The 12,922-nt window shown below is 38.8% G+C and overlaps 1 protein-coding gene across 1 annotated transcript in view; it reads left to right on the top strand.

Moving 5' to 3' along the window:
* The window catches only part of ADAMTSL3 (ADAMTS like 3), a 408,397-nt gene that overhangs the window by 226,189 nt on the left and 169,286 nt on the right, over positions 1 to 12,922 (top strand). The window contains 1 exon segment of the mRNA XM_026448334.1: positions 12,452 to 12,563. Coding sequence (XP_026304119.1) covers positions 12,452 to 12,563 — 112 coding nt within the window.

Here is a 12,922-nt window from a genome sequence, read left to right as displayed (position 1 = left end):
GGGGGGGGGGGCGGAGCAAGAGGGCCCAATAGGAACAGCTCTAGTCTCCAGCTCCCAGCTCCAGCGACACAGAAGACAGGTGATTTCTGCATTTTCAACTGAGGTACTGAGTTCATCTCACTAGGGAGTGCCAGACAATCGGTGCTGGTCAGCTGCTGCAGCCCGACCAGCCAGAGCTGAAGCAGGGCGAGGCATGGCCTCACCTGGGAAATGCAAGGGGGAAGGGAATCCCTTTTCCTAGCCAGGGGAACTGAGACACACAGCACCTGGAAAATCGGGTAACTCTCACCCCAATACTGTGCTTTACCAATGGTCTTAGCAAACGGGCACACCAGGAGATTATATCCCACACCTGGCCTGGAGAGTCCCACGCCCACGGAGCCTCCCTCATTGCTAGCACAGCAGTCTGCGATCTAACTGCAAGGCAGCAGTGAGGCTGTGGGAGGGGCGCCCACCATTGCTGAGGCTTAAGTAGGTAAACAAAGCCGCTGGGAAGCTCCAACTGGGTGGAACCCACAGCAGCTCAAGGAGGCCTGCCTGTCTCTGTAGACTCCACCTCTGGGGACAGGGCACAGCTAAATAACAACAACAACAAAAAAGCAGCAGAAACCTCTGCAGACGCAAACGACTGTGTCTGACAGCTTTGAAGAGAGCAGTGGATCTCCCAACACGGAAGTTGAGATCTGAGAACGGACAGACTGCCTGCTCAAGTGGGTCCCTGACCCCTGAGTAGCCTAACTGGGAGACATCCCCCACTAGGGGCAGACCGACACCCCACACCTCACACGGTGGGGTACACCCCTGGGAGGAAGCTTCCAAAGCAAGAATTAAACAGGTACACTCGGTGTTCAGCAGTACTCTATCTTCTGCAGCCTCTGCTGCTGATACCCAGACAAACAGGATCTGGAGTGGACCTCAAACAATCTCCAACAGACCTACAGCTGAGGAAGGAAAACGAACAAACAGGAAGGATACCCACACCAAAACCCCATCAGTACATCACCATCATCAAAGACCAGAGGCAGATAAAACCACAAAGATGGGGAAAAAGCAGGACATAAAAGCTGGAAATTCAAAAACTAACAGCGCATCTCCCCCTCCAAAGGAACGCAGCTCATCACCAGCAACGGATCAAAGCTGGATGGAGAATGACTTTGACGAGATGAGAGAAGAAGGCCTCAGTTGATCAAAATTCTCAGAGCTAAAGGAGGAACTATGTAAGCAGCGCAAAGAAACTAAAAATCTTGAAAAAAAAGTGGAAGAATTGATAACTAGAATAATTAATGCAGAGAAGGCTATAAACAAACTGACAGAGATGAAAACTATGACACTAGAAATACGTGACAAATGCACAAGCTTCAGTAACCGACTCGATCAACTGGAAGAAAGAGTATCAGCGATTGAGGATCAAATGAATGAAATGAAGTGAGAAGAGAAATCTAAAGAAAAAAGAAGAAAAAGAAATGAACAAAGCCTTCAAGAAGTATGGGATTATGTAAAAAGACCAAATCTACGTCTGATTGGGGTGCCTGAAAGTGAGGGGGAAAATGGAACCAAGTTGGAAAACACTCTTCAGGATATCATCCAGGAGAACTTCCCCAACCTAGTAAGGCAGGCCAACATTCAAATTCAGGAAATACAGAGAACGCCACAAAGATACTCCTCGAGAAGAGCAACTCCAAGACACATAATTGTCAGATTCACCAAAGTTGAAATGAAGGAAAAAATGTTAAGGGCAGCCAGAGAGAAAGGTCGGGTTACACACAAAGGGAAGCCCATCAGACTAACAGCCGATCTCTCAGCAGAAATTCTACAAGCCAGAAGAGAGTGGCGGCCAATATTTAACGTTCTTAAAGAAAAGAATTTTCAACCCAGAATTTCATATCCAGCCAAACTAAGTTTCATAAGTGAAGGAGAAATAAAATCCTTTACAGATAAGCAAATGCTTAGAGATTTTGTCACCACCAGGCCTGCCTTATAAGAAACCCTGAAGGAAGCACTAAACATGGAAAGGAACAACAGGTCCCAGCCATTGCAAAAACATGCCAAAATGTAAAGACCATCGAGGCTAGGAAGAAACTGCGTCAACTAACGAGCAAATAACCAGTTAATATCATAATGACAGGATCAAGTTCACACGTAACAATATTAACTTTAAATGTAAATGGGCTAAATGGTCCAATTAAAAGACACAGACTGGCAAACTAGATAAAGAGTCAAGACCCATCAGTCTACTGTATTCAGGAGACCCATCTCACATGCAGAGACACACATAGGCTCAAAATAAAGGGATGGAGGAAGATCTACCAAGCAAATGGAAAACAAAAAAAAGCAGGGGTTGCAATCCTAGTCTCTGATAAAACAGACTTTAAACCATCAAAGATCAAAAGAGACAAAGAAAGCCATTACATAATGGTAAAGGGATCAGTTCAACAGGAAGAGCTAACTATCCTAAATATATATGCACCCAATACAGGAGCACCCAGATTCATAAAGCAAGTCCTTAGAGACTTACAAAGAGACTTAGACTCCCATACAATAATAATGGGAGACTTCAACACCCCACTGTCAACATTAGACGGATCAACGAGACAGAAACTTAACAAGGATATCCAGGAATTGAACTCATCTCTACAGCAAACAGACCTAATAGACATCTACAGAACTCTCCACCCCAAATCAACAGAATATACATTCTTCTCAGCACCACATTGCACTTATTCCAAAATTGACCACATAATTGGAAGTAAAGCACTCCTCAGCAAATGTACAAGAACAGAAATTATAACAAACTGTGTCTCAGACCACAGTGCAATCAAACTAGAACTCAGGACTAAGAAACTCAATCAAAACCACTCAACTACATGGAAACTGAACAACCTGCTCCTGAATGACTACTGGGTACATAATGAAATGAAGGCAGTAATAAAGATGTTCTTTGAAACCAATGAGAACAAAGATACAACATACCAGAATCTCTGGGACACATTTAAAGCAGTGTGTAGAGGGAAATTTATAGCACTAAATGCCCACAAGAGAAAGCTGGAATGATCTAAAGTTGACACTCTCATCACAATTAAAAGAACTAGAGAAGCAAGAGCAAACACATTCAAAAGCTAGCAGAAGGCAAGAAATAACGAAGATCAGAGCAGAACTGAAGGAGATAGAGACACAAAAAACCCTCCAAAAAACCAATGAATCCAGGAGCCGGATTTTTGAAAAGATCAACAAAATTGATAGACCACTAGCAAGACTAATAAAGAAGAAAAGAGAGAAGAATCAAATAGACGCAATATAAAAGTGATAAAGGGGATATCACCACCGACCCCACAGAAATACAAACTACCATCAGAGAATACTATAAACACCTCTACGCAAATCAACTAGAAAATCTAGAAGAAATGGATAATTTCCTGGACACTTACACTCTCCCAAGAATAAACCAGGAAGAAGCTGAATCCCTGAATAAACCAATAGCAGGCTCTGAAATTGAGGCAATAATTAATAGCCTACCAACCAAAAAAAGTCCAGGACCAGATGGATTCACAGCTGAATTCTGCCAGAATTACAAGGAGGAGCTGGTACCATTCCTTCTGAAACTATTCCAATCAGTAGAAAAGGAGGGAATCCTCCCTAACTCATTTTATGAGGCCAACGTCATCCTGATACCAAAGCCTGGCAGAGACACAACAAAAAAAGAGAATTTTAGACCAATCTCCCTGATGAACATTGATGCAAAAATCCTCAATAAAATACTGGCAAACTGGATCCAGCAGCACATCAAAAAGTTTATCCACCATGATCAAGTGGGCTTCATCCCTGGGATGCAAGGCTGGTTCAGCATTCGCAAATCAATAAACGTAATCCAGCATATAAACAGAACCAAAGACAAAAACCACATGATTATCTCAATAGATGCAGAAAAGGCCTTTGACAAAATTCAACAGCCCTTCTTGCTAAAAATGCTCAATAAATTCGGTGTTGATGGAACGTATCTCAAAATAATAAGAGCTATTTATGACAAACCCACAGACAATATCATACTGAATGGGCAAAAACTGGAAGCTTTCTCTTTGAAAACTGGCACAAGACAGGGATGCCCTCTCTCACCACTCCCATTCCACATAGTGTTGGAAGTTCTGGCTAGGGCAGTCAGGCAAGAGAAAGAAATAAAGGTTATTCAGTTAGGAAAAGAAGTAGTCAAAGTGTCCCTCTTTGCAGATGACATGATTGTCTATTTAGAAAACCCCCATTGTCTCAGCCCAAAATCTCCTTAAGCTGATAAGAAACTTCAGCAAAGTCTCAGGATACAAAAGCAGTGTACAAAAATCACAAGCATTCTTATACACCAGTAACAGACAAACAGAGAGCTAAATCATGAATGAACTTCCATTCACAATAGCTTCAAAGAGAATAAAATACTTAGGAATCCAACTTACAAGGGATGTAAAGGACCTCTTCAAGGAGAACTACAAACCACTGCTCAGTGAAATAAAAGAGGACACAAACAAATGGAAGAACATACCATGTTCATGGATACGAAGAATCAATATCGTGAAAATGGCCATACTGCCCAAGGTAATTTATAGATTCAATGCGATACCCATCAAGCTACCAATGACTTTCTTCACAGAATTGAAAAAAACTGCTTTAAAGTTCATATGGAACCAAAAAAGAGCCCGCATTGCCAAGACAATCCTAAGTCAAAGGAACAAAGCTGGAGGCATCACGCTATGTGACTTGAAACTATACTACAAGGCCAAAACAGCACGGTACTGGCACCAAAACAGAGATACAGACCAATGGAACAGAACAGAGTCCTCAGAAATAATACCACACATCTACAGCCATCTGATCTTTGACAAACCTGACAAAAACAAGAAATGGGGAAAGGATTTCCTATTTAATAATTGGTGCTGGGAAAATTGGCTAGCCATAAGTAGAAAGCTGAAACTGGATCCTTTCCTTACTCCTTATACGAAAATTAATTCAAGATGGATTAGAGACTTAGATGGTAGACCTAATACCATAAAAACCCTAGAAGAAAACCTAGGTAATACCATTCAGGACATAGGCATGAGCAAGGACTTCATGTGTAAAACACCAAAAGCAACGGCAACAAAAGCCAAAATGGACAAATGGGATCTAATTAAACTAAAGAGCTTCCGCACAGCAAAAGAAACTACCATCATAGTGAACAGGCAAACTACAGAATGGGAGAAAATTTTTGCAATCTACTCACCTGACAAAGGGCTAATATCCAGAACCTACAAAGAACTCAAACAAATTTACAAGAAAAAAACAAACAACCCCATCAAAAAGTGGGCAAAGGATATGAACAGACATTTCTCAAAAGAAGACATGCATACAGCCAACAGACACATGAAAAAATGCTCATTGTCACTGGCCGTCAGAGAAATGGAAATCAAAACCACAGTGAGATACAATCTCACACCAGTTAGAATGGCAATCGTTAAAAAGTCAGGAAACAACAGGTGCTGGAGAGGATGTGGAGAAATAGGAACACTTTTACACTGTTGATGGGATTGTAAACTTGTTCAACCATTATGGAAAACAGTATGATGATTCCTCAGGGATCTAGAACTGGAAGTACCATGTGACCCAGCCATCCCATTACTGGGTGTATACCCAAAGGATTTTAAATCATGCTGCTATAAAGACACATGCACACGTATGTTTATTGCGGCACTATTCACAATAGCAAAGACTTGGAATCAACCCAAATGTCCGTCAGTGACAGACTGGATTAAGAAAATGTGGCACATATACACCATGGAATACTATGCAGCCAGGAAAAAGAATGAGTTTGTGTCCTTTGTAGGGACATGGATGCAGCTGGAAACCATCATTCTCAGCAAACTATCACAAGAACAGAAAACCAAACACCGCATGTTCTCACTCATAGGTGGGAACTGAACAATGAGATCACTTGGACTCAGGAAGGGGAACATCACACTCCGGGGCCTATTATGGGCAGGGGGATTGGGGGAGGGATTGCATTGGGAGTTATACCTGATGTAAATGATGAGTTGATGGGTGCTGACAAGTTGATGGGTGCAGCACACCAACATGGCACAAGTGTACATATGTAACAAACCTGCACGTTATGCACGTGTACCCTAGAACTTAAAGTATAATAATAAAAAAATTAGAAAATAGAAAAAAATAGCCTTTATTGTTAGTATTTATTATGTTACTGTTTGTAAAAAGGTGTACCCTTTTATATATCACTGGATGTGATTTTAAATTATTTTACTTAAGGTTATTGTTGTTGTTTTGGTACCTATGTGCAGGAAAGGGTTTGTTTGTTTGTTTTCTTGGAATGCCTTTTTCGGGTCTTGACATTTTATTCTGCTTTTATAAAACAAGTTTAGAAGTGTTTCCTCTTATTATCTGCAATAGTTTGCAAACGATTGATGTCATTTTTTTCTTTAAATGTTTGGCAGTGTGCACCAGGAAATATTTAGAATTATGCATTTAATGTCTTTGAAAGATACAGACTCTTTAGATTTTTTTATTGATTATGTCTGTTTGTTTCAATGAGTTTGTCTATTTCAACTAACTTTTAAAATGTTATTGGCATACTTTCTCTTCGTAGCATCCTCCTATTATTTGTTCACTTTCTGAACATCCTGTAGTATGTCCTCTTTCTCATTCCTGATATTGACTGTTTGTGCCTACTCTTTTCTCCTTGCTCAGTCACGTCAGAGGGTTATCAATTTTATTAGACATTTCACAGAAACAACTTTTGGGTTCATAACTGTATTATTCTAGTTTTCTTTCCATATCATTAATGTCTGCTCCTATCTTTATTATGTCCACTCTTACTTCTTTAGATCCCATTAGCTGTTTTTTTCTTAAACTTCTTGAGATGGATTATGAGATCATTAATTTTCATCTTTTCTCTCTATAGCTTATAGATTTGTCTACAAATTTCTCTTAAAGCATGCCTTATATTTAATTTCATAATTTTGATATGAAATGCTTTCCTTCATCATTCAGTTACATTACTTTGTAAGTTTCATAATTATGTATTCTTTGACTTGTGGATTATTTAGAAGTATTACATCCAAGCATGAGGGAATTTTCCTGTAATCTGTTTTAAAATTTATTTTTATAGCTTAATTCTACTGTGGTCATAGAACATACTCTATATTATTTCAATATTTCAAAATTTGTAAAACTTAGTTTGTGGCTCAGAATATAACAAAGTTTGGGAGAATGTGATGTTGTAGTCTTCTGTTGTGTTCTACGTTTGTCAATTAGGTCATGTTTACTAATAGTGTTATTCAAAATTATTACCTTCCTGATTTTTGTCTGCTTATTCTATCATGAGAGATGTGCTAAAACTACCCCATGACTGTGCATTGTGCCTTATATATTTTAAGGCTAGGTTGTTAGGTATGTTCACATTTAGAATCATTGCATCTTACTAGTGAATCCACCCTTCTGTTATAAAATGTTTCTTTCAGCACTTTGAGGATATCTCCCCGTTGTCTTCTGACTTCAATTTGTTCTGTAGATAAGTCAGCTGTCAGTCTTCTTTTTGTTCCTTATAAGGTAATTTGTCCTTTTTCTTCATCTGCTTTTAAGTGTGTTCCCTTTGGTTTGGGTTTTCATCGGTTGGACTATGGTGTAATTAGTGCCTTTCTTCAGCTTGAGGTCCAGGTGTCTCATGAATCTGTGGCTTGGGATCCACCATCAGTTTTGACCGATTCTCATTTATTATCTCTTTAGATTAACTTCTGTCCCAAGCTCTTTGTTCTGTATTTCTGGGACTGTAATTATACCTTTATCTGTATCCAATTTGTCTCATTTCCACTTTCTTTTCATCTTTTGTTTTAACTGATCCTCTGCTCAGGTGTGTCTAATTCAGGGATCAGCAGATTATGACCAGCAGGCCATCACTGTTTTCGTAAATGAAGTTTTATCAGAACAGCCACCCCTATCTGTTTACATATTATCAATGGCTACTTTTGCACTATACTAGCAGAGTTGAATAGTTGCAACAGAAACCATGTAGCCTGAAAACCTAAAATGTTTACTATCTGGCTCTTTATAAAATACTTGCCAAAGTCTATTTTAATCTACTTTTAAGTTCATCCATTGAGATATTGATTTAAATTATTGCATCTTTTATTCCTAGAATTTCCGTTTTAGTTATAGCTTCTTTGTTTCCCGTGAAATTCCCCATCTTATAATTTGATTTCTTCAATATTTTAATCTTATTCCAAGTTCTCTGAAAAGCACAGCCCACGGCTGTGTTCCATAACATAAGTGTTCCGATACTTATGTTATGATCATAGGAAAGCATAAGGTGTTGCTAGGCCCCTCCTGTGGGGAAACAAGACTGAAGCCAAGGCCAGGGTTGCAGGAGGTAGTAATGGTGTACTTAAATTTTTATATTTTCATCAGTTAATACCAATATGTGGATTTCCTGTCACTATGTTTATAATGTCTATTTTTTTTCACTTTTTTGGGTTGTTGTTAAATTTTGTTTTTTGTATTCTTAGTTATTTTTAAAGTTTGTGCTGTATATTATAGAAGAAAGGTTGTGGATATAATTTGAGATTGTAGCAGATTTATTGATACTCTTTGTTAAAATCCCCTTTAAAAATTATCAGATTATTTTTGCTTCTAGATCTTCAGTCTAACACTCTTCCAACTAGATTATTTTGGATATCTTATTTTTGCTTCTAGAAGACAGCTAGATTAGCAACCAGTCATCTCTATCCAACAAGGAATTGAAATAACTTGAACCAGGGCTTTGTTCCCTTTGAAGGTTGTCCTGTTTCCAGTTTACTTTATTCCTGTGATAGAGCTTTCTGGGGTCCTGGGTTGGGAACCTGGGGTGTTTACCAACACCTGACACCTTGGAAGGCCTTGAGCTCTAGGTGTTTGCTTTCCACTACATGAGGCTGATGACAGATTTGTCCAGTTTCTCAACTGCTCAGCCACCACTTGCGAACTGGAAAATGCCTTGAGCAAAAAGGTAGAGCCAAATGTCATGCCAAATTTGCTTACATTTCTAAGTTTCTTTTATGTCTGTGATCTTAGCCCTGCAAATCCTCACTAGCATGGTAGTTTTCTGATGCGTTAAAATACACTAAAAATATTTTATGAGCCAGGCGCTGTGGCTTGTGCCTGTAATCCCAGCACTTTGGGAGGCTGAGGCAGGTGGATCACCTGCTGTCAGGAGTTCGAGATCAGCCTAGCCAACATGCTAAAACCGCATCTCTACTAAAAATACAAAAATTAGCCAGGCAGGGTGGTGTGGGTCTGTAATCCCAGCTACTCAGAGACTGAGGCAAGAGAATCCCTTGAACCTGGGAGGCAAAGGTTGCAGTGAGTTGAGATCGCACCACTGTTCTCCAGCTTGAGTAACAGAGTGAGACTCTATCTTCAAAAACAAAAAACAAAAAAAGAAAAGAAAAGAAAAGAAAAAGAAAAAAGAAAATTTTATGCAGCATTTTTACTTATTCTCCCTGGGGAGATTCATCAGAAACAAGCAGTCCTGCTACAGCCAGAAACAAAGCTCCTTAGCAGTGTATCCTATCTCTGTAAACCTTGCTGTCCCCACTCAATTACCATAACTCTGCCTCTCCCTGCCTACACACACATCTCATGTCTGGAATTTTTATACCATTTTGTAATTAAATACATAAAACCACTATTTTAAAATGTTTTAAAATAGGGGTTTTTAAAAATCTAAACAAAAAATTGTTTAGATTCTCTCATAAGCTTTACTGAGTTACTTAATCGTTATTGCTTCTTGCATCTCACTACTTCTGTATTTATATTAGTTCTTAATTGGTACATTCTTTAGTAGGTTTTTTTTCTTTTTTTCCAGTGAATATCTCTGAGTGGTAAAGTTTCAGAAACATTTTGTGTCAGAAAATATCTTTATTTCATTGATTAACGATTGATCATTTGATTATAGATGGATAACTGATAACTGATTACTGATTAATAACTTGGTTATAGAATTCTAGATCCAATATTCTTGTCCCTCATCACTTTGAGGACTTGACTTTGTTTTCTTGAATCCAATATTTTTTGTGAGAAATGTGATGTTAATCTGATTTTTCACATTTTTCTAGGTAATCATATTTTTCTTTATGATAGCTTTTAGGATTTTTCTTTATGCTTTTTGTTTTATTTTTTAAAATGTCTAGAACTCAATGAACATTTTGAAACAGAGACTTCTGTCTTTCTTAAAGTCTAGGAAATTCTAAGCGATTATATCATTAAATATTGCCTCTTCATTCTATTTGTCTATTATCTCTATTTTTTAAAGAAATATTGTAGCAGATTTATTGATATTCTTAATTAAAATTCCCTTAAAAATTAAACTGTATTATTTTGATAAGTTGTTTCTTCCACTAAATATAGCATTTCTCATATGAAATATATTTTATAATACTGCATTTATTTTATTTTATTTTATTTTATTTATTTTATTTTATTTTTTGAGATGCAGTCTCACTCTGTTGCCCAGGCTGGAGTGCTATGGCGCGATCTCGGCTCACTGCAACCTCCGCCTCCTGGTTTCAAGCGATTCTCCTGCCTCAGCTTCCCAAGTAGCTGGGATTACAGGCATGCGCTACCACACCCAGCTAATTTTTGGTTTTTTTAGTGGAGCTAGGGTTTCACCATGTTGGACAGGCTGGTCTTGAGCTCCTGACCTCAAGGGACCTGCCTACCTCAGCTTCCCAATGTGCTGGGATTACAGGCATCAGCCACCATGCCCGGCCCACCATATTTATTTTTATTGTTAAAATTTTTTATCCTAATTTTATTTCTTGTTTTGTTTTGTTTTTTCCAATTGCATTTTTTAGAGATTTTTCTTTTTCTTTTTTGTGTTTTTTTGAGACAGAGTCTTGCTCTGTTTACCAGACTGGAGTGCAGTGACGTGATCTTGACTCACTGTAGCCTCAAACTCCTGGACTCGAGTTGTCCTCTTGCCTCAGCACCCGCAGTAGCTATAGCTGGGACTACAGGTGCATGCCACCCCACCTGGCTAATTTTAAACTTTTTCTTTTGGAGAGATAGGATCTCGCTATGTTGACCAGACTGATTTCAAACTTGTGGCCTCAAGTAATCCTCCTGCCTTGAGCTACCAAAGTGCTGGGTTACAGGTGTGAGCCACTGTGCCTGGCCTGGTTTTTCTAACACATTAATTTTTTCTTTTCTTTTTTTTTTTTCTTTTCTTTTCTTTTCTTTTTTTTTGTTTTTTTGAGATGGAATCTTGCTCTTGTTGCCCAGGCTGGAGTGCAACGGTGCGATCTCAGCTCACTGCAACCTCTGCCTCCTGGGTTCGAGCTATTTTCCTGCCTCAGCCTCCGGAGTAGCTGGGACTACAGGCACATGCCACCACACCCGGCTAATTTTTGTACTTTTTAGTAGAGACCAGGTTTTGCCATCTTGGCCAGGCTGGTCTCAAACTCCTGACCTCAGATGATCTACTCACCTTGGCCTCCCAAAGTTCTGGGATTATAGGCATGAGCCACTGTGCTGGCCACATTTTAATCTTTTCTTAGCATTTTTAATTGTCAAAAATTATATATATTTATAGTGTATAACATGATGTTTTGAAATATGTATATATTGTGGAATGGTTAAATGGAACTAATTAATATATATTATCTCATTGGTGCCCTATTTCTCTTTTTTTTTTTTTTTTTGGAGACAGTGGTTCAAGAGATTCTCCCACCTCAGCCTCCTGAGTAGCTGGGACTACAGGCATGCGGCACCATGCTGGGCTAATTTTTGTGTTTTTAATAGAGATGGGATTTCACCATGTTGGCAAGGCTGGTCTCGAACTCCTGACCTCAAGTGATCCACTTGCCTTGGCTTCCCAAAGTACTGAGATTACAGATGTGAGCCACTGTGTCTGGCCCCCATTTCCTTTTAATTAGATACTAGACTGTTTAAACACCATGTATTTGTACACTTAAGTCGAGTTCTTGCAGTTGTGCTTCTAGAAGAATTTTTCAGAAGGATGTGCTTAAATATATTATTATTAAAAATGTAAGAGCCTCCACTGTGTGCTATATTGTGAGCAAACCCAAATCAATTCTCAATCTTTGTTGTCATGAAAATTAAAATCAAATGTTTCAGGAAGAAAAACAATATGAAATGAACAAACAAAAAAATGTCTACCTACATTTTTTGTGAATCCATTCACAGGCATGGAATTATCTGGAAAAATGACTCCAGGGAGATTTGCAGAAGATCACCTGAGCCCCCATTTATAACAAATCTTCATGAAATGTTATCACATCTTAAACTTATTGGAATCCTGCCCCATAGTTTTTCTAATGGATGGGTGGTTGTCTGCATACATGAGGAACATTTATCTTATTCTGAAAGGTGTGGAAAGCACTAGCTCCTTGTTTGCATGTGTGTTCTCACAGTTCTTTTTGTCCAGACCAGGTACACTGCAGCCAAAGATAGCGTGGTTCAGTTCTTCTTTTACCAGCCCATCAGTCATCAGTGGAGACAAACTGACTTCTTTCCCTGCACTGTGACATGTGGAGGAGGTGAGGCCCAGGCTTTGTTCATGAATATTTAGAGCTCAGAGTTAGAGAAATTACACATTTGCATTTTTGAAGCTGATTTTACAATTGGCATGGTGATTAGAGATGTCTGATCACACAGCACCTTACTCAGCAGCCTGAATGCAATGGTGTTAATGAATAAGATGCATTTGCCTTTCCTCTTGAAGACAGGTGCAAAATTGGATTTGGAAAACACTTTTTACTTTTAGCCAATAAAACCCCCCAAAAAACAAAAAACTGTGAACAAACTTGTTTGCGTGTGTTACTGCATTTCTCTTCTTGATTGCCCTTAAAGTATGTATTATTTTTAATTTTCTATGAAAAATCTGAGAAGCAGAAAG

This window comes from Piliocolobus tephrosceles, chromosome 6 (assembly GCF_002776525.5).
Source record: "Piliocolobus tephrosceles isolate RC106 chromosome 6, ASM277652v3, whole genome shotgun sequence".
In the NCBI taxonomy this organism is placed as follows: Eukaryota; Metazoa; Chordata; class Mammalia; order Primates; family Cercopithecidae; genus Piliocolobus; species Piliocolobus tephrosceles.
Note: the sequence above shows the minus strand (reverse complement) of the source record. Positions and strands in the feature narration are given on the sequence as shown.